Source organism: Propithecus coquereli, unplaced genomic scaffold, assembly GCF_000956105.1.
Source record: "Propithecus coquereli isolate 6110/MARCELLA unplaced genomic scaffold, Pcoq_1.0 Scaffold123, whole genome shotgun sequence".
Classification (NCBI taxonomy): domain Eukaryota; kingdom Metazoa; phylum Chordata; class Mammalia; order Primates; family Indriidae; genus Propithecus; species Propithecus coquereli.
In genome coordinates, this window is record NW_012136414.1 from 4546529 (window position 1) to 4567046 (window position 20518).

General features: G+C 36.8%; 1 protein-coding gene across 2 annotated transcripts; it reads left to right on the forward strand.

The window, feature by feature from the left end:
* Window positions 1–197: 197 nt before the first annotated feature.
* On the forward strand, window positions 198–19038 carry FBXL3 (F-box and leucine-rich repeat protein 3). 2 transcript variants are annotated; one of them, XM_012637766.1, is made up of 5 exons: window positions 198–570; window positions 4991–5339; window positions 7268–7390; window positions 10017–10188; window positions 16476–19038. In XM_012637766.1, exons 2-5 carry the CDS (start codon window positions 4992–4994, stop codon window positions 17117–17119), a joined length of 1287 nt encoding a protein of 428 aa, XP_012493220.1. In that variant the 5' UTR covers window positions 198–570; window position 4991; the 3' UTR covers window positions 17120–19038. The 2 variants fall into 2 exon arrangements, with proteins under 2 accessions (XP_012493220.1, XP_012493221.1); XM_012637767.1 differs by having other exon boundaries at window positions 229–385; window positions 16476–19035.
* The last annotated feature ends 1480 nt before the right edge of the window (window positions 19039–20518 follow it).

Consider the following 20518-nt stretch of genomic DNA (forward strand, 5'->3'; position numbering starts at 1 on the left):
TCTCTTCGGCAACTAGCTAGTTCCAGCCCTCACATATTCTGCTCCAAAACAAAAAAATCCCCTCAAAGCAGGCGTCACGTCTCGGGCAAGAAGGCGGAGGACTGTCCTTCTGGAACCGGGAGGCGGAGGCCGGCGGCAGCGCGCGCTCCCGCCTGGGCGCGGCCCCGCCCCGCCCCTGTCGGGCGGAGACGCGCCAGGGAAAGCGCGCGGCCGCGAGCCCTGGGCGCCATTTTGGACTCCGTTTGTGGGCCGAGGCGCAGGGGCATTAGCGGTGGCCGCAGCTTGCTGAGGAAGTCTCTGGCGGCGACCCGGGTCCCGGTACCAGAACGCGGACAGCGCGGGACTCGGAAAGAAGGCTCCTTCTTGGGCAGCCTGAGCCGCAAAGGTGGAGCCGCGTTGGCGCCCGCCGCGGGACCAGCGTCTCGGATGCGGGCGGAGCGCGGGGGGCCGCGGCGGCGGGAGCGCGGAGCGGGGGCCTCGGGGGGCCTCATGTGAGAGCCTGGGGACCAGCCGCCGCCGCCGTCCTCGGAGCACGGGGTGGTGTGTGGGGGAAGCCGCTCCCGGCAGCAGGTAACGGCGGAGGGGTAGGGCCGCGCCCCGCTGCCATGGTGGGGCCAGGGAGGAGGGGTCCGCCGAGCGCTGGTGGGCGGGCCCGGGGGCGCGTCCCGGCCCTCGGGAGCGCCAGGCGCGGCGTGGGGCGCGGCGCCAGACCTTGGAGCCTGCTCGGGGGCGTTTCCCCGCAGTGCCTGCTTCAAAACATGTCAACAAGGCGTGGTGCGTGTGCCGTGGCTCTTGCCCGGCTTTATTACCCTTGGCCGGTATTGGTGACAGGCACCGTGGAGCTCGCGCTCTGCGAGGCTCTTCGGGCGGCAGCAACGCCCGCGCTGGTAGCCTGAGAAACGAGAGGCACTGAGATGTCAAAGCACACTGCGGAGGGCAGGGCGCGTTAGTTAAGTTAGGGAAAGCCAGTCCGTGGAGGTGGTGCAGGGAGGAGGGGACACCCTCGCCGCGTAGCCGAGTGGAAAACTTGGTCAACTTGTGATGAACAGCTTGACGCCCGCTTTCAGCGTGAGCAGCCTGTTGCAGGCAGCGATTAGGAAGCAGCCCGGTAAAATAGGTCTGCGTCTCCAAGCTGAGGACGAGCTGAGAGAGACGGTCATTCTGATGTTGCCAGTACTGTCCAATCGAGTGGTCCAGATCTTTTAGACACTAACTTGAAAAAAAAGTGTTAGTTTCTGCTACCCTTGAAATACTTACAGAAATGCCACCTCAGTTATCTATGTATGACCACCGGACTCATTTTCATCACCATGCTCTCCCTACCATTTAGTTCTGAGAGTTGACCTTTTTCTGTTGTTTTATTGTATTTCAGCCAAAGAATGCATATTAATTTTGATATTAGTCAAAACAAAACATAAAGGAAATGGGATGCCAAAGCGTTTCAGAGCTAAGTACAAATGGGCTTTTAAAATTAACTGCACGCCCAGTGTACATAGAAGTGCCTGATACAATGAGGGTCACACAGCTAAGTGTTCTCTTCCTCTCTTCATCTGACTGCTCCTTTCAGTTTATGGAAATGTTTAGTGAGCTCACTAACTCCCTGTGCTGCTCAGCTAGTCTGTAGTCTTTCCTCATTAGTTTGCTTTTTGGCACTCGGTGGTAATATCAGTCCCTCACCAGAAAGCTCTAGGGGCTTAAGTTGCATTATTTGGGGCCTGGAATTGTAGGAATTTAAACTACCAGAGCCCCGAAGAGGCCTGGTTTTCATATTCTAGAGAGTCTCCTTGACGTTTATTGTGTAGCTTGGTTCTCTGCACTCCTTTTGTTCAAATATAAGAGGTGTTTTCACTTTGATTAAAAGTAGGAAATATAAAGTACATTGATGTAAATTATTTACAGACTGGTGGGTGCTCTGAATTGTTTAACTTTTTTACAGCAGAGTTTCATGTGTAAATAGATTCAGTAAAATACTTTTGGAAGCACTGTAAATTTTTGCATGAATAAATGGTACCGACTTGGAAAAATTGACATTTAAAATTTTTATTAGGTGCCCACTCACTTCTGTTGTATTTTCGTGCATTAATGAGGTTAGGACAGAGGCCATCTTTATTGGAATTTGGCCTTACATATTTTCTATTGCTTAATGTATTATAATTATGACATTACAGTTTTATTAGGTATGATAATTTAGAGACTTGTTCGGCTACTCATAAACTAGTAAGTGCTTAAAATATACTTTGGTGATCAGATAGTCTTTTTATATCTAAGTCAAGAGATAACTGTACCTTAGTTTTGCATACTTCTTAAAATATTTGTCAACTTCTTCCCCCCTGAACTTGGAAAATATTGAAATATGATTTATTTAAAGTAGGGCTATAACATACAAAAGAAAATTTCTGTTGTTATGACCAGCAAGATATTAACAAAGATTATGGGAATAAGGCTACCATTTTATTTTCATTTATGTATCCATACACGCTAAGGTAAAATGAATCATTCCATCTTTAAGTTGAATAGTTCTGGTTTTAGAAGACTTTTCTTCAGAAACAGGCAATCAACATTCTGTAATAAGGTGTAGAAATTATGAAGACTGCCTCATTCTTTTTTGAATCTCTGTATCTCAAAATTCTGAGTAGTTTCAGGTAGTCAGAAGAGAAATTATAAGCCCTGGGTGGCAAACACTTTGTTCTTTGACCCAAATTTTATATACCAACATTAAAGTAAGCTTTCAGGATAAATTAAAGCAGAAAAATGGGTCATAATGACAATGTTATCTTAACCTCTAGTGGGTCATTATTATTAGGAGAGTGTTTTTTATATTAAATGTTACTCTGTAGATTATACTACCTTTTCTTTAAACACATTTAAGAAAACTCTTTTTTAGATTTATACATAAGTCGCAGTCTTCCGTAAAACTACCTACCCTCTTGCTGTCACATCTGTCATTCTGTTGTCTCCCATCCTGTTCCCCTGCTCGATAAGATAAACATCATTTACTTCACTTTATTCACACAGTTGGAAGTAGGAGCCATGATGAATAGACAGTTTATTGCCCATGTGCTAAGACCTCCTGGACTGACTTTCATGGCATGAAGTCCAATGGCCGCTGTCATTCACTTTCTACTGTCCATCCCCCAGTCCTTTTTTATAAGTTTTGCTAGCTGCTGGATGGAGAAAGTCTGCAGAGACATACTTGGTTTATAGTCATGCATATGCACATCCATCATCCCACACAGGAACCAGAAATTCCTATGTGCTGATATGCCAGAAGAGAATTGGAGCCACACGCCATCCTTTTGAAAGGCCATGACCCCAAGTTTAGGTGCAAACCACTATCCTGCCAGAACTGTTCTCTAGGAACAAAAGAAAAGCATTGCAGGCTCTAAATAAGAATACTAGTGAGTGTCTGCAGTTACCCCGTTTAGTTTAGGGCCTGCTATACTTCCCTTCCAACTAGCAAATCAAAGCAAGACTCTGTTTTTGACACAGAGTCTCGCTCTGTCTCCTAGGCTAGAGTGCAGTGGAGTCATCATAGCTCACTGCAGCCTCAAATTTCTGAGCTCCAGTGGTCCTCCTGTCTCAGCCTCCTGAGTAGCTGGGTCTACAAGCATGCTCCACAATGCCAGGCTAATTTTTTATATTTTTAGTAGAGATCGCTCTTGCTCAGACTGGTCTTGAACTCCTGGTGTCAAGTGATCTGCCTCCGCCTCCCAGAGTGCTAAGATTACAGGCGTGAGCTACTGTAGCCAAAACGAGACTTTTTTAAAAAAAAATCTGATTAGGATGTAATGTATTGACATTGAAAGAAATGTGTAAAAAAAAAGAAAATCACCTGTAATCCCACTAGCTACTGTTGGTTACTATAATAATTTGGTGACTTGTACTTCCAGCGTGTGTTTCTCCAACACAAGACTGCACGCTCACGCTTGCTTGCTCTCTCACACGCACTTCATTTTAAAACAAAAATAAGATCATTCTTTGCCTTCTGATTGGTAACTTCTGTTTTTACTGTGTCTGGCACTTTAATGTCTTTAGTACTGGACTGCTTTCTTGTACTGGAGTTCCAACAGTCATCTCTCTTTTCAAAAAGCCTTTATGTACTGTTTTATTCCTCACAAGAACGCTGTGTCTTATTATTCCCATTTTGCAAACTGAAGCACAGGAAGGTCAAGTAATTTGCTCAAAGTCATATAGCCAGTGAGAGGTAGAGCCAAGATTCAAACCCAAGGAGCCTGGTTCCAGAGCTCTTTAACCATACTATTTTGCCATAAAAAGACTATCTTTCAAAGAAACAAATGGAATGAAGGTATTAAGAATACGTAGAATAAACACGTAGGTGTAAGTCAGAAACACAACTTGGGGAAAATTTCGCACCAGTAAGTGATGTGTTTGAAGAAGAAACCACATTCCAGACCAAACAATGCATAGTAGGGGTGGATTTACTTATTTTAAGCAGAGGTTGGAAATGTCTGGCTGTAACATATATTACAGACTATTCAGTGTGGAAGATCTGTTGGCTACTTAATTCACATCCTTCCTGGAAGTTCTTGGGACCCTGGATTGCCTTGAATTCAGAACTCAAATATAGCACATATCTTTAGATGACTTTTAAGAAACCTTTAGAAAGTATCACTGTAGGTTTTCTTTCATATTCATTTTAGTTAGTTGAACACAACTTCTGAAATAGAAATTCTTGGTTTAATTTCAAAGTCGCAATAAACTTACCCCCAAGTAGTACAGTATAAATGTAAATGTTTAAAAACACCTGCCAAAAATATGTAGCATTTGTAAAATCATAGTTGGTCTTTATCACCCTTTTTTATTATAATTTGTTTTGATATTCTCCTTCAATTATCCAGTTCTTCCTACATATTTGTTTGTATGTATAAATACATATTCACATCCTAGTGATAGAAGTATGAATTTTGAATTTATTTCTATTTAAAAATTAAGTAGAATGAAAAAAAAATGATGCGTTTTTTCTGAATAGGATGAAACGAGGAGGAAGAGATAGTGACCGTAATTCATCAGAAGAAGATACTGCAGAGAAATCCAAGAAACTGAGGACTACAAATGAGCATTCTCAGACTTGTGATTGGGGTAATCTCCTTCAGGATATTATTCTCCAAATATTTAAGTATTTGCCTCTTCTTGACCGGGCTCATGCTTCACAAGTTTGCCGCAACTGGAACCAGGTATTCCACATGCCTGACTTGTGGAGATGTTTTGAATTTGAACTGAATCAACCAGCTACATCTTATTTGAAAGCTACACATCCAGAGCTGATCAAACAGATTATTAAAAGACATTCAAACCATCTACAATATGTGAGCTTCAAGGTAATATATATATTAAATCCTTCTTTTAAAAACTAAGTCATTTTTAGTGGCTTTTGTGTCCTAAGCTAGTATATCTTCTCATGTCTTTAAAATATTTGTCTATTTAGGGAAAGTGCTTAAAAATTTAGAATTATTGCATGCCTTACAAGATGTCAGAAAATATTCTGATAATTGATGGAGCTAAATTACTCCATTATATTATAATTATTAGTTCTTAAAAGAGCAAAAGCAGCCACTAAATAAAGCAGCCACCAAATAAATATAGCTCATTGACCAAGGCTGTAGTTACATTGAATTATTGTGAACAAATTTGAGGAAAAGAAATATATGATAAAATAAAAATTGGGGAGATTATAATTGAGTAGAACTTAATTACTACTATTTCTAACAGGGACTGAGTATTGTTTGTTGATGGCTTTTTGATATGAGACCTTCAAGTAAAAAGGAGGCATAGAAACTTTACATAAAAGGTTTTATTTAGAAATAGAAAAGGGTACATGGAAGAATGCCAAAGAGAACTGTTTGTTTCTTTTCTGTGCTAGAGGGAAGGTATCGGAAATCATGCAGTGATGAGATAAATGAAATGGGATCTGTCATCTGATAGGTCTTAAAGACCAATTCCATCCGGTAGATTGGCCAGTCATCTTTATTTCTGTTTTACAGCCCTCTGACACAGTTCAGGTGTATACAACTTATATAACCCTCATAAAACCATTTGTGCTATAAGTTTAACATTCTTATTAGGGTTGCTTATTTTCCTGAGGAAATAATTTACAAAAAGAGCCACATCACAGAATTCTTCTGGGTTCTCTTGATAATGTTAAAGTCATCACTGACTATGGGCCAAAGAGGTTAGTAGTCAGTATTATTAGTGTAGAACAATGGTTCTCAAACTTTGTGTGCATCAGAATCACCTGGAGGAGTTGTAAAGCTAAGGATTGCTGAGTCTCACCCCCAAAGTCTCTGATTCAGATGATCTGGGTTGGGCATGAGAATTTGCATATCTAACAAGTTCCTAGGTGATGTTGATGCTGCTGGTCATGGGACCACATATAAACAGCTCTGAAACTGTAACATAAATTAGTACATTAGTTTTACAACCAGCTTTTAACATTTTAGGTATAAAATAATGTACATGAATTTGAAGGTTAAAGTAATGATGTTACTTTTTACTATTCTAAGATGCTTTTTAACCCAGGGAACAACTAACTTTTTGATAGAAGGGCTCCTTGAATCATTGAGGAGGAGTTTGGCCATATTACCCTTCCCCCAGGAAATGTCTACGTAGAAGAATATACATCTTATTTGGTTCAGATTTTCATGCCTGACTGGTTGGAGTCTCTCATTTTACTTTGCATTCATCTTTCTATTACTAACATTAATGATGAATCCTAGGTTGTGATTCACCTGAACATTCTGAGTAAATCTGTACCATTAGGAACTATAAAGGGTGTCCTATAAGTTGCCATACATAAGGAAAATGGGAAATTATAGCTAAATGTACCTTTATTTACAAAGTATTCATTACAAAATTTTTCCTTTGTATAGAGATTTTTGGGACACTCTGTATTTACATTATATCATTTGATCCACTACCAAATTTATAATTATTTTTCAAAGACTATAAATTGATTTACTCCATTAGTTTATACAATCTTTTTGGAATAAATGAATGCAAAAACCAAGTTCTTTCAACATTAAATATGTATTTTGTTGTAATGCAAGCTGTCTTGACAATTGCCCTTATAATTTTTCAGAGAGACTCAGAAAAGGCTAAAGTTTTAGATGAGGGTGGATGATTGAAACAATAAATATTCTTTAAGTTAAATGAAATAAATTAATAACTATGTTTCTTGCTTTTATAAAATTAGGATATGCACAGAGACATGTAAATATGTACATGGGTAAATGATATTTTCTTTTCCAAGGTGGACAGCAGCAAAGAATCAGCTGAAGCAGCTTGTGATATATTATCACAACTTGTGAACTGCTCTTTAAAAACACTTGGACTTATTTCAACTGCCCGACCAAGCTTTATGGACTTACCAAAGGTATCTGCTGGTTTTGCTTTATTATCTGTTACTGAGATATCCAGGGAAAGCCTACCCTGTTTTTGTATTGACAGTGAGAGTGTAAGAAAAGTAGTATATATACATAATGGAAAACAGTTACTATTTAGAATATTTAAGAGATAGTATTTTTTTAAAGGCTTTTCTGTTTTCTTTTTTTTTCTTTTCTTTTGTTGAGATGGTCTTACTCTTTCACCCAGGTTGGAATGCAGTGGCACAATCATAGCTCACTGCAGCCTTGAACTTCTGGGCTCAAGCGATCCTCCTGCCTCAGCCTCCCAAGTAGCTGATACTACAGGAGCATGCCACCATGCCCAGCTGATTTTTAAAATTATTTGTAGAAACACAGTTTCACTGTGTTGCTCAGGCTGGTCTCAAACTGCTGGCCTCAAGCCATCCTTCCACCTTGGCCTCCTGAGTCTCTGCGATTGTAGGCGTGGGTCACCCTGCCTGGCCAGCTTTTGTTTTTTTTAGTCACCTTGTACTTCTTCATTGGTAAAGTTAAAGGGTAAATGAATTTACAGAGGATTCTATAGGAAGTACTAAAAGAAAGTAGGTAAGTAAAACTTGGAAACAAGCATATTAGAAAAAAGACACACAATAGATGCTCCTTTTTGGGCTTTCAGAACAGATTGGTGAAGTTAGAATCAAAAGTAGAGACTGCCAGTATTGAGAACAGGTATAGCTGACTTATAAAATCTTCTGACAAGTGTTCTGTGAAGATTTATTCTCGAGCAAAGTTAGTCAGTTTAGATTAATTTATAGATTTTATTTCAAGACTACAATTTTTTTGGTAAAGAATTAACTTTATATTCATACATATGTTCTAACATGATCCTACACATAATTAGTCTTCTCTTCAAATAGAAAAATAAGAATGCAGTTTTAGAAAGGCAGCTAAGGATGTTAGCTAATGTTCAGTAGGTTAATATTCAGTATTACTGGAAACTAAACTATAGACACCCTTTTAACACACTGACTGCCACACTAGGAAAAAAAATATTTTTCCTTGGGGCCACGGTGTTTCATCTGCAAGTAGTCCAGGTGATTCTGATTAAGATGGTTCAAAGACCTTGCTCTAAGAAACGGTTACACAGAATAGTATCATGTTCAAGCTTCATGTGGGAATGAAATGTTTTGAATTGAATTTTCAGTGTACCTACCATAATTAAAACAAATATACCTATCACACATATGGTATATATAAGATATAGCACATTAAAAGGTATGTTGAACATAATTTAATTTCCTTTTTATTTTATTGGGTATTGCTGTGCATACTGATTAGGAAATATTGATGCAGCTAAGACTGCTTTCCTTATTAAATGGGTCTAGGATGCTCATATTGTTCTCCTTTTTTTGTTTTATTTTTATGGCTTTGTAGGAGATTGAAATAGGGTGTTGCTATATTTTGGAAATCCTGAGAGAACCGAAGAGAACATAGAAGAAATCTGTCTGACTAGAGCTAAATTGGAGAAATGGGGAAAGATGTCAGTGATGCAGTCATGAGCATACGAGTGAAGAAATGTGATTGTACAAAATATAATTGAGTTTGATATGAAAATATTAGGCAAAAGATGTTATCATTTAAGTAGTTAGATAGTTAATCAAAATTTAAGTAGTCAACCAGTTACTTAATCATAGTAGGGAAAAAGTAAATAAGGGAATGTGACCAAGAAGGTAATGTTTCATTGTACTTTCTTGACTATTAGCCTGCCCTCATCCTTTTTCACTGCTTTAGAGAATTTATAAAGCTAAGTAGAGAGTGAAGTTGGTTATATAGAGGAATGTGTTAAAGCATGTATTGGCCTTTGTTTTTTACTTCCCTGGATTCTTTACCCATTGTTTATATAGCTGCTTAACTATGATTCAGAGTTGCATACTTTGAGCATGCTTTAATTCCTGTTTCTCTACAGTGGTTCCTTTAGGTAAGATTCTGTGTCCAACAGATGCTTATGTGTATATGATACATTGAATGATACATTGGTACATTTGTCAACAAAATACATTAAAATTGAAAATACTGTAGATAATGTAACATTTGGGAGTTTTACATTTGGAATCATATTTAAATATGATTTTGATTGTTTTAGAATCAAATTTTTTATGAGCTTCCGTGTTCCCAACGAGCCTTTCATAGCTTTTGAATTGATTGTTATATTAATTTTTAATGATTGTGTTTATAGTTATTACTATTTTAATCGTCATAACTATCAAACAGAAAAAATGTAGTTTGTTTTCCAGAACACTAGAATAGGGTTTCCAGATGTGGTGAAATGAAGTGTCTGAGAGGTATTCTCACCTTGGGTTCCAGAATTTCTCTTTTTACTTGGCAATGGTTGCTGTGATTTAGGGCCACCTTATCCTGAGGTTTGAAATCAGTTTTTCTTCCACAGGTAAAAAGGCTGTCCTCAAAGATGGCAGATAGTCATCTTTTTTTTTTAGAATATTTCTCAACAACAGAGTGAAGGGGTGCTACCCCTGAAACAGTTATGAAATATATCATTAGGGTTCAGATAAAGCATATTGAGTATTATATGGAAACCCTTCGATTCTCATTTCTAAAAACTGAAACAATGGTTTTTTTTTTTTCCTTTTTGCTTTCCAGTCTCACTTCATCTCTGCACTGACAGTTGTGTTTGTAAACTCTAAATCCCTGTCCTCGCTTAAGATAGATGATACTCCAGTAGATGATCCATCCCTCAAAGTACTAGTGGCCAACAACAGTGATACACTTAAGTTGCTGAAAATGAGCAGCTGTCCTCACGTCTCTCCAGCAGGTATTTTGTGTTTTTTTGCCAGACACATTTTAGTAAAATGTATTGATGTATTCATCAAATTAAGAAAAACTGTGATCATTAACCTTGAAGGGGGGTTAGTTAATATGACTATTTCATCTCTTTCACATACAAATACTTGTAATGTAATACATAGAAAAAAAAGAGGAAGGGACAATTATGATGTCTATCTGAAGTGCCCAGTCAGATAAAATAGAATTTTTTCTAATTGTAGTTGAGCTAACAGGGTAGATTTTTGAGTTAGAGCAGTTACATAATTGTTTTGCTTCTCACTATGTAGAGGGAGAAGAAGTTCTACTTAAGTGGTTGCCTTATATTTTGCGAGATAATGCTGTTCCTAAGATTGAATTTTGGAGCTCAGAGCCTATCAAATTGGGGATAGCATGATAAAAACTCTTTGTCTTCTCTTGTATAGAATTTTCTGAGCATTACTACATTATTCATTTGAGATTATTTAAATTCCAGATGGTTTGTATTGAAAAATAATTATAAACCCAAATTTCATGATACTTTCTGCTGCTTCATTCCTGACTCCTGCCGCTATTGACATCTTTGCCAGTCCTTTAGCTGTGTTATTTGGGAACCCTGCTCTTTAAGGCTGCAGCCCCCAAACCCTGGGCCATGGCCTGGTACTGTCTGCGGCCTGTTAGGAAATGGGCCGTGTATCACCGCCTGAGCTCTACACCCCCCCACACACGCACAACACCGGCCCCCCGCCCCCCTCAGGCCATGGAAAAATTGTCTTCCATGAAACTGGTTCCTGGTGGCAAAAAGGTTGGGGACTGCCGCTTTAAGGGACAACGTTAAATTTTTGATCTCTTTACAAAACACTTCCTACCTTCTTGCCATAACTAAAACCTGGCCTTCCCCCGAGGAGGAAATTATTCCCTCTTGGATGGAGATTGCTTATTTATTCTCCCCAAGTCTCCCACAAGGAGGTCTTGGTGACAGGAATAGCTGAGTCTGCCGTTGTATTTTCCTAGCCTTCTCTGCCATTTACACATTATCATTGAAGGTAATATAAAATAGAAGTTAAGAATACATTTTGGCAGTTAACTTCCTATGTGACCCTGATCACGTTTTACTATCCATTGTATTGGTCTGCGGTGAGAGTAAGGTCTGTGCCTCCTGGCTTCATAGTATACGAGGTCCTTTGTATCTTGACCTCTACCTATCTATTTAATCTTGTTTTGCTACTGACTCATGGGTAGCTTTTACTTGAGCCCTATGGAACTACAGTTTTTACTTTTGTGTGTGGTCAGTGCACTGTACCCCATGGAATACTTTCTAAATTTTTTTTGACTTCTTCATCTGACTCCATCCCAGGCTTCAGAATTCAGCTCAGGTGTTAACCTGTTTTGATCCCCCTCCTCCTTCCTGGTTTTGATCCTCCACTTGTATATTTCTGTAGCGTTCTGAACCTAGTTGATAGCATTTGCCACACACTGTGAGAGCCTTTGGGTCTTTTGTTTCTCTGTGAAACTGTGAGCTTATTATTTTCTTTATCCTGGCATGTACCATGTTCATTTATTTTTATTAAATATACACCTCAGTTCTGATAGTATACTATAAGCTTGCTTGGTCCCACCTAATGAGTTTTGGACTAGTTGTGCATGAAGGGAAGGGAAGAAAAAGAACACTTGTAACAATTTTTAATTGAAGAGTATAACCACAGAAGATTTTAATTGAAAATTTAACACATTTACATATTTTCTATATGTATTTTGCATATTTGGACAGTTTCTTTCTCTAATTTGAAATGATGGGCAATTTTCTATTCTACTTTCTTCACCAAACATTTTAGCAAAGTTTTTCCATTTCATATAGTTGTTACAGTTGTCCATAACTGGACCTCTAGGTACCTTTGACGCTAGTGACTTGCTTTTTGATAGCACACTCCTGATTTTCCTCCTTCCTCCCTGATTGTTCCTAACTCTGTTTCCTTTGCTGGTTTCTTTTTTCTTTCTTTAAATTTTGGTGTTTCACTGTATTCTGTACTGGCTACATTTTTGTTGTACTCTGTGAGTTCTGGGCAGTGTCATTTTCTTTGGCTTCAGTTATGTTCTGTATGCTATTACCTCCTAATTTTGGTGTCTCTGGAACTCCAGAGCTATATGTTGAACTGCCAACAGCCCAGTGTCGTAGAATATCTCACTAGTACTTCAGACTAAAGAACTTCCCTTCTCCCTTTCTAAATCTCTTGCTCTTCCCTCTTTATTATCTCAGTGAATGGTACCTCCATTTAGTTGTCAGGGTCCTGATAGATATCCTTGATTCCTCCAACCCATTCTTTCTGCATCCTTTCAGTCACTGAGGTCTGGCCACTCCACCAAAATATTCCTTGAATCTCTACCTTTCTCCATCTCTACCCTGACTACTGTAGTCCAGACCACCATAATCTTTGTGCAGTACCCTCTTAACTGATTTCCTGATTTGCAGCCTTGCTCTTCAGTAATCTGCTTTCCACGTTACAACCAGAATAATCTTTCTGAAATGTAAATTTATGTTTCTCCACTTTCCTTTAAAACTTCTCATGTGCTTTAGAGAACAATCAAACTTCTTACTTAACTTACAAGGTCCAGCATGATCTGGCCCTTACCTATCTATTGGGCATCATCTTTTTTTATTCTCTTACTTGCATACTGTGTTTGGAGCTCCTTCAGTTTTTGGAATGCTTGTGTTTTCTTCCATGTCTGGGTATTCATACAGGAAATACTATTCTCGTTCCTTCTCCAGTCTCCTTTTGTCCTACTCTGATCTTCCTGATTATTTAGGTCTCACTGTGTTCTGATAATCTTCTCTGATTCCCTTGTTTAATAATTTGCTGTCTTCGACTACAGTAAGGATGTCTTGCTCCTGTTGCAGTTTTATCATCCTAGCACCAGTGCTTGACATATAAGACACTCATTATCAGCTTGAACTAATGAACATTTAGTTACTTAATATTCCACCTTATTGATAAAACAACATTTGCATTATAGTTCTTTTAAGGTTGGATGCTTAACTTGTTTCCACTTTTTTGCTGTGATTAAAAAAAAGTTAACTATTTCCACTCATAGCAATTTGCTGCTATTAATTTCTTCATTAAGACAAATTCTTAAGTCAAAGGGTCCAAATCTTTTTTATACTTCTTGCCACGTTTTTTTCCCCAAATGAGTTGCATAAATTTATAATACCACCAATAGTATACCAGTTTTGTAGCAGCTTTATTTAAATATAATTCATATACCATACAATTCTCATTTTAAGTGTACAATTTATTGACTTTTAGTATATTGACAGAGTAGTGCATTCATTACCACAATCAATTTTAGAACATTTTCATTATCCCAAAAAGAAACCATGTACCCCTTAGATATTGCCCACTAAAATCCCCATCCCAACCAGTCCTAGGGAACTACTAATCTATTTTCCGTCTCTTTAGATTTGCCTATCCTGGACATTTCATATAAATGAAATCATGCCATATATGGTCTTTTGTGTCTGGCTTCTTTCACTTAGCATTTTCAAGGTTCATCCATGTTCTGTCATGTATGAGACCTTCATTTCTTTTTATCTCCAAATAATATTCCATTGTTTGTATATACGATTTATCTATTTATCAATTGATGAGTTGTTTCCACCTTTTGACTGTTATGAATAATTCTGCTGTGAACATTCGTATACAAGTTTTTGTGTGGACATAAGATTTAACTTCTCTTGGGTAAATACCTAGTAGTAGAATTGCTGGATCATATAGTGACTCCATTTACCCATTTCAGGAGCTGCACCAGATAGTTTTCCAAAGCAGCTGCACCATTTTACATTTCTACTAGCAGTGTATGAGGGTTGTAACTTTTCCATATCCTCACTAACACTTGTTATTTGTCTTTTTTTTATAGCCATCCTAGTAGTGGGTGTGAACTATAGTATCTCGTGGTTGTGATTTACATTTTTTTGATGACTAATGATGTTGAATATCTTTTCATGTGCCTATTGGCTATTTGTATATATTCTTTGGAAAAATGTCTATTCAGATCCTTTGCCTATTTTTAATCAGGTTATTTGTCTTTTTTATTGAATTGTAATAGTTCACTAGTTTTATTTTACCTTTGTATTTAAACACTTCTAACTACTTATTAGTTTTCTATTGCTGCATAACTACCAACTACAAATGTAGCAGCTTATACCAACACCTGTTTATTAGTTCCACAGTTCTGTAGGTTAGAGCTGTAGGTATGGCTCAACTGCCTTCTCTGCTTAGGGTCTTAAAAGGCTGAAGTCAAATTGTCAGGCACGCTGGGCTTTTATCTGGAGGCTCTAGAGAAGAATCCACTTTCACACTTATTCAGTTTGTTGGCTGAATTCAGTTTTTTGTGGCTGTAAGACTAACATCCCATTTCCTTATTGGCTCACAGCAAGAGGCTGCTTGGAGGTCTCTCTCTGCTCTTAGAGGCTACTTACATTCTTTATTTTTGGGGGGGCCTCTATATTTGGCCCCCTCCATCTTAAAGCAAGCAATAACTTAAGTCCTGTTTGCATTTTGAATCTCTTTGACTTCCTATTCTGCAAGCAGCCAGAGAAAACTCAGCTTTTAAAGGGGTCGTGTGATTAAATTAGGACCACCCAGATAATCTCTTTATCTTATGTGGCCAGCTATGCCATATAACATAATCATGGGTAAGATACCATATCACATTCACAGATGCCACACATTAGGTCATGGAATCTTGAGGGCCATTTTTAGAATTATGCCTGTCACAATTGCTTTAGTAGTTGTTAAATGATAACTCAAAGTTTCTTTTATTTGCATCTTCAGTTACTGTTTCCCATGTGTTTGCTTTCCTTTTAGTAAACATATCAAACTTTTTGAGATTGCAAAGAACAGAGATGTGCTTAGGTTACCTTGAGTGATCAGGGTGTATTTGTATTTCAAAGTACATACATATCTGTGGAGAACAGAAATTTTGTGGTGGCTGAATAGTGAAGCACAGATGTCCATTATTCCTTCTTCTGGTGACTCATTCTGGTGGTTCAGTTCATCTCTTATCTGATTATATTGCTTTTCTTCTCCCCCTGCTAGAAAGCTTTGGCTTACTGATGGCCTCTGTCTTTTCACTTCTTAAGCAGTAGTTAAGTGCATGAACTTAAGAATCACTCAGCCTGTGTTTGTATTCCAGCTTTGCTGTCTTTAGCTGGCTGCCTCTACTTCAACATAGAAATAATACCTAGTTTTCCAGATTTTTTTGATTACTTGTGAGGTAACATATCTAGTACCTGGCATACCATACTTATACAGTAAATAGTAGATGAAAATATGGTGTATGTTTTGCTTCTATCCCTGTTTATAAACATGAGAAAGAAATGGATTGAGTTATTTATCAGGTAGTATAGGGTGCCTCTTTGGGTCAGAATTCTTACAGAAGGCTACTTCAGAAATCAAATACTGACCTTTGGTAAAGTCATCTGTTACTAGGATGATAGTTTTAGTCAGTTATGAAGCATGGTGCCATAAGTATAGGGAACTGTTTAAGGAACTACTTTCTGGGTGTGTTACAGCTTCAAAAGTCATACTGTGTATTTCCACTAATGTGAATTGGGTGGTTATCTTTGATTCATTTATCTAGTGGTAGATATCTTGGTATGTTTTCTTAGAAATTTGATATGTTTATTATATACCATTAGCAATTAGACTCTGATCATTTGATGGAAATCTTTATTTTGTAAATGTTATATTTAGTTAACATATGTCATGGTTTTATATGGTTATGCCATACCCTATTTCTATTAGGATTAGGGTTTGAATTTCAGAAAATGTCCTTTGGCCTCTTTTGTAGTGATCATGTAATTTTTCTTGCTTAACCTATAAATTTAATGTTGGTAATAATTTGTTTAAAAATTATGACATTGTGCATTACTGGGATAAACCTTACTTAGTCATAGTATATTTCTAAAATGACAGTTATTAATAATTTATTATTTTGTGAGTTGATAAGTGAGCTTCATTTCTTTTTGAGGTATTGGATTTAGAATTGGTTTCATTTTCTTATAGAAAAAATAATTTAAAATGTGACTTTCCTTCTATTAATTCAACTATGTAAGTACATTTTAAATTGTATAGTTTTGTAGTAAGGAAAATATGGCAAAATTTTATACAATATGTACTTTATTTTTAACTTACAAGACTGTCATAAAACAGCATATACAACATATACTCGATTGAATTTTTGAGCAGATGAATTTGTATAAAATCTTGTAAATAGTTAGTTTTTTTTTTTCTTTCTTCCAAGGTATCCTTTGTGTGGCTGATCAGTGTCATGGCTTACGAGAACTAGCCCTGAACTACCACTTATTAAGTGATGAGTTGCTACTTGCTTTGTCTTCTGAAAAACATGTTCGATTAGAACATCTGCGCATCGATATAGTCAGTGAGAATCCTGGACAGACACACTTCCATACTATTCAGAAGAGCAGCTGGGATGCTTTCATCAGACATTCACCCAAAGTGAACTTAGTGATGTATTTTTTTTTATATGAAGAGGAATTTGACCCATTTTTTCGTTATGAAATACCTGCCACCCATCTTTACTTTGGGAGATCAGTAAGCAAAGATGTGCTTGGCCGTGTGGGAATGACTTGCCCTAGACTAGTTGAATTAGTAGTGTGTGCTAATGGATTACGGCCACTTGATGAAGAGTTGATTCGCATTGCAGAACGTTGCAAAAATTTGTCAGCTATTGGACTAGGGGAATGTGAAGTCTCATGTAGTGCCTTTGTTGAGTTTGTGAAGATGTGCGGTGGCCGCCTGTCTCAATTATCGATTATGGAAGAAGTATTAATTCCTGACCAAAAGTATAGTTTGGAACAGATTCATTGGGAAGTGTCCAAGCATCTTGGTAGGGTGTGGTTTCCAGACATGATGCCCACTTGGTAAAGACTGCATGATATAGGGCATGATGAATAGCACCTTAACTTCAAGCAAACGTATTATAATAAAAATGTATTTGCTATAGTTCTTATATAACTCTATTTTGTGCCACAGAAATTTGATATCTTCAGTGAGTATATAAGGGTCGTTTATTGGAAAACCAATGAATCATTGTTGGTCAGAAAACTCCATTTGTTTCTTTAGCCTAATAGCAATCAAATCTGAAAATATTCTTTAAAATGTGGTTCAGATGTGAAAGTAATAACCAGTTATAAAGATTAAATAGTTTATAGTCTGAAGGAAACAAAACCTCTATATTATAATACCCAAGAAGTGAATACTAATAGGTTTTCTGAAATGTTCTCTATGCATTTTTTAAAATGTAAACTTGACATTTTAGGGTCTTCAGTTATACATACACCTGTTATAAGGTGTTCAATATAGCTCAGGAAAGTGAGCATTTTGTAAGAAAAATGTAGGGTATATCGTATCTAATAAAAAAGATTAGATGAATGTTCTCTAATGTTACATAGCAATTTAAAGAAAAAGAGGTATGCATAAGTAATTGGAACACTGATAAACACAGAAAACTGATAAGTGTCACACAGTGGTTATTATAGAAGGATAATACACAGAGCCAAGATCAAATTGAAAGACAATAAATGTAATAGAAGGGAGGCAATGTTTAGCTTTGTATAAATGTTTAGGTTTGCTCTGTAATCTGCTAAACCATATTAATTCTTTTTTTGTGATATGTTACTATGTATGTGGCACTTGAGGCATTGTATGTAAAGTAAGGAATGCTTTAACAGTTCTCCTTGGTTTTGTTTGTCTTTGTTTAAACTAGTCTTGAAGTATTAAACAGTAATCAAAATGAAAAGCTTATGTATTTAAAAAAGCCAAATTGAAATGATTGAAGATAGAGGTCTAAAATGTTTATAAATTGTTTCCATGAAAGAATATTAGTCTCCAGTAAATTTTAGTGATGGCTCATTTTTCCATTTTGGAATTACATAGTTATGTAAGTAGAATTTTAAGAAACCATAAAAGGAGCCACCAGTGTACAGTTCAGCATAAACAGTAAATTTAAAAGAAGATATATTTAAGTTCATAATCAATTTTGAGTAGATACTGCTCAGTGAACTGGAAAATTTTAATAAGAAAATGTCTATAGTTTTGTGCTTGTTAATTTGGTTAAACTGATATTTAAGTTAGGTAGCATTTTATATTACTTTCATATGAATAAAAGTAATCCATACATTGTAGAGTCTGTAAAAATGTTAAGTTTGGGGCTACATTTAGTTATATAAACTTTGATTCTGGCCACTAGTGCTAGTAGATATTATCCTCCTACAGGAAATTAGAAGTGATTTACCCCCAGTGGAATACATTAATGCTTGAAATGGCTCTCTTCAGTAGTATGACTTTTAAAAAGTATCTCAGTAGCTATGGAAGCTAACAGTCTTACAGATCTAATCTATTTTTAAAATAGACCCTCCTAAGGATAAAGTGAAAAATGATTTTATACATAATTTGGTTTTCAAAAGTGATGGTGTTCTATCCTGCAGCCACATATTAATGAGAAGAAAAAAGGCTGTTTCAGACTTAAAAATTAAAAGCAATTATTGTAATATATCCCCTTCTAAATAGTAAAAAGCTTTGATTGTACAAGAAATACCTGTGCTAACGGATGGAGTTTTTTTCTTGAACAACTTTGGAAAATGGATTTGACAGTACATAATCAGTTCTACTAACCAAAGCTTTATTTGGAAATTTACTTTTTGTACAAATTGAATTATATAATGCTTGAAATACTTTAAGTCACTTTATAAGCCAAAATGTATAGGACTTAATTTGTTTATACTGTAAAGTATATGTTAAATGCTTTTATCAATTTGAGAATAAAAATAGTTACTAATGCTGTTTTATGTTATACTTTCTTAAAACTACCCAAACATACATACTTGACTTTCAAACTAGTTAAAAATTTATGGATTTAGTTTCAAATCCATGTTTGATGGATAGAATACTTAATATTAAACAATGTTTATGGTAGGCTGGCTTTTTTTGAAGACACAAGGTTAGGCACATGGAATCTGTTCTTGATATAAGCTCTGATGCCTAAAGAAATAGGAAATCAAAAATCTATCATGAAACAAATTTATATTTAAAATTTTATACAGAAAATGGTTAAATTAAAAATAAGGAATAGGTTCTTTCTGTATTCAGAATGAGAACTTATAAAACACATTATTGACATAGAATTCTAACTCTTAAAGGGTCCTTGAGCACAGCTAGCCTTTTTACAGAGAATTGTCTCTACATAAATCAATAGTTTTTAAATTACTGAAATTATTTCCATCTCCTGTCTTACTGGACTTCATAAAATAACTTCAATTTACCTTGGTAATACGGCTTATTTTAACAATATTGGAAAAAAAACAGGCATTATGATTAAGTCAACTTACTGCATTCTAAGAATTTTTTTGTATTGATGGAAGAGCTTAGGTTAGAAGGAAGGGGTTGGTGTGAAGAAGCATCAGGACTAAACTAGGTCCTTTAAGAGGCTGTAAATCTCTACCCCACACATAGATGGGAATAATCTTTACACAGACTCCAACCGCTGTTTATCTGTGGGGCTGCTTTTAATGTTACCAAGCAGTCAGGAAAATTCCACCTGCTTGCTGCCACCCAACTTTAAAAAAGGGCACAAAGCCTTTTACTCTGAAAGTGAACTAAGAGCTTGTCCTTAGAATAATCAGTCCAATAAAAAGATAAGTAAATATACTAACTTAATAGGGGAGAGAAAAATCCAGAAAGGAAGGTTTGAAGAGCAGGAAACTACTTGGACAATAAAGGGTAAATATGAGGATGTAGCTGGGAACAAACTTTGGCCAGTCCATTTGCCTTTGTGAGCAGGGGAAAGTGTGTGTGTGGATTTGGAACATTACTCTTGTATAACATGCCAATAATTTATTTAAAAGATAGTCTTTAATGAACCATAGTCCCAGATAATTCATTAAGTGCTACCAGAGCTGACTACAAAACTGGGTATCTAAGACTTTCCTTTCCTATTTTTTTTTTATTTCAGCATATTATGGAAGTACAAATGTTTAGGTTACGTATGTTGCCCTTGCCACCACCTACCCCCCGAGTCAGAGCTTCAAGCATGTCCATCCCCCAAAAATAAATAAATGGGACCTGATTAAATTAAAAAGCTTCTGCACAGCCAAAGAAACTGTCGCAAGAGCAAACAGACAACCTACAAAATGGGAGAAAATTTTTGCATGCAACACATCCGATAAAGGGCCGATAACTGGAATCTATTCAGAACTCAGGAAAATCAGCAAGAAAAAAATCAAACAACCCTATCAAAAAGTGGGCAAAGGACATGAACAGAAACTT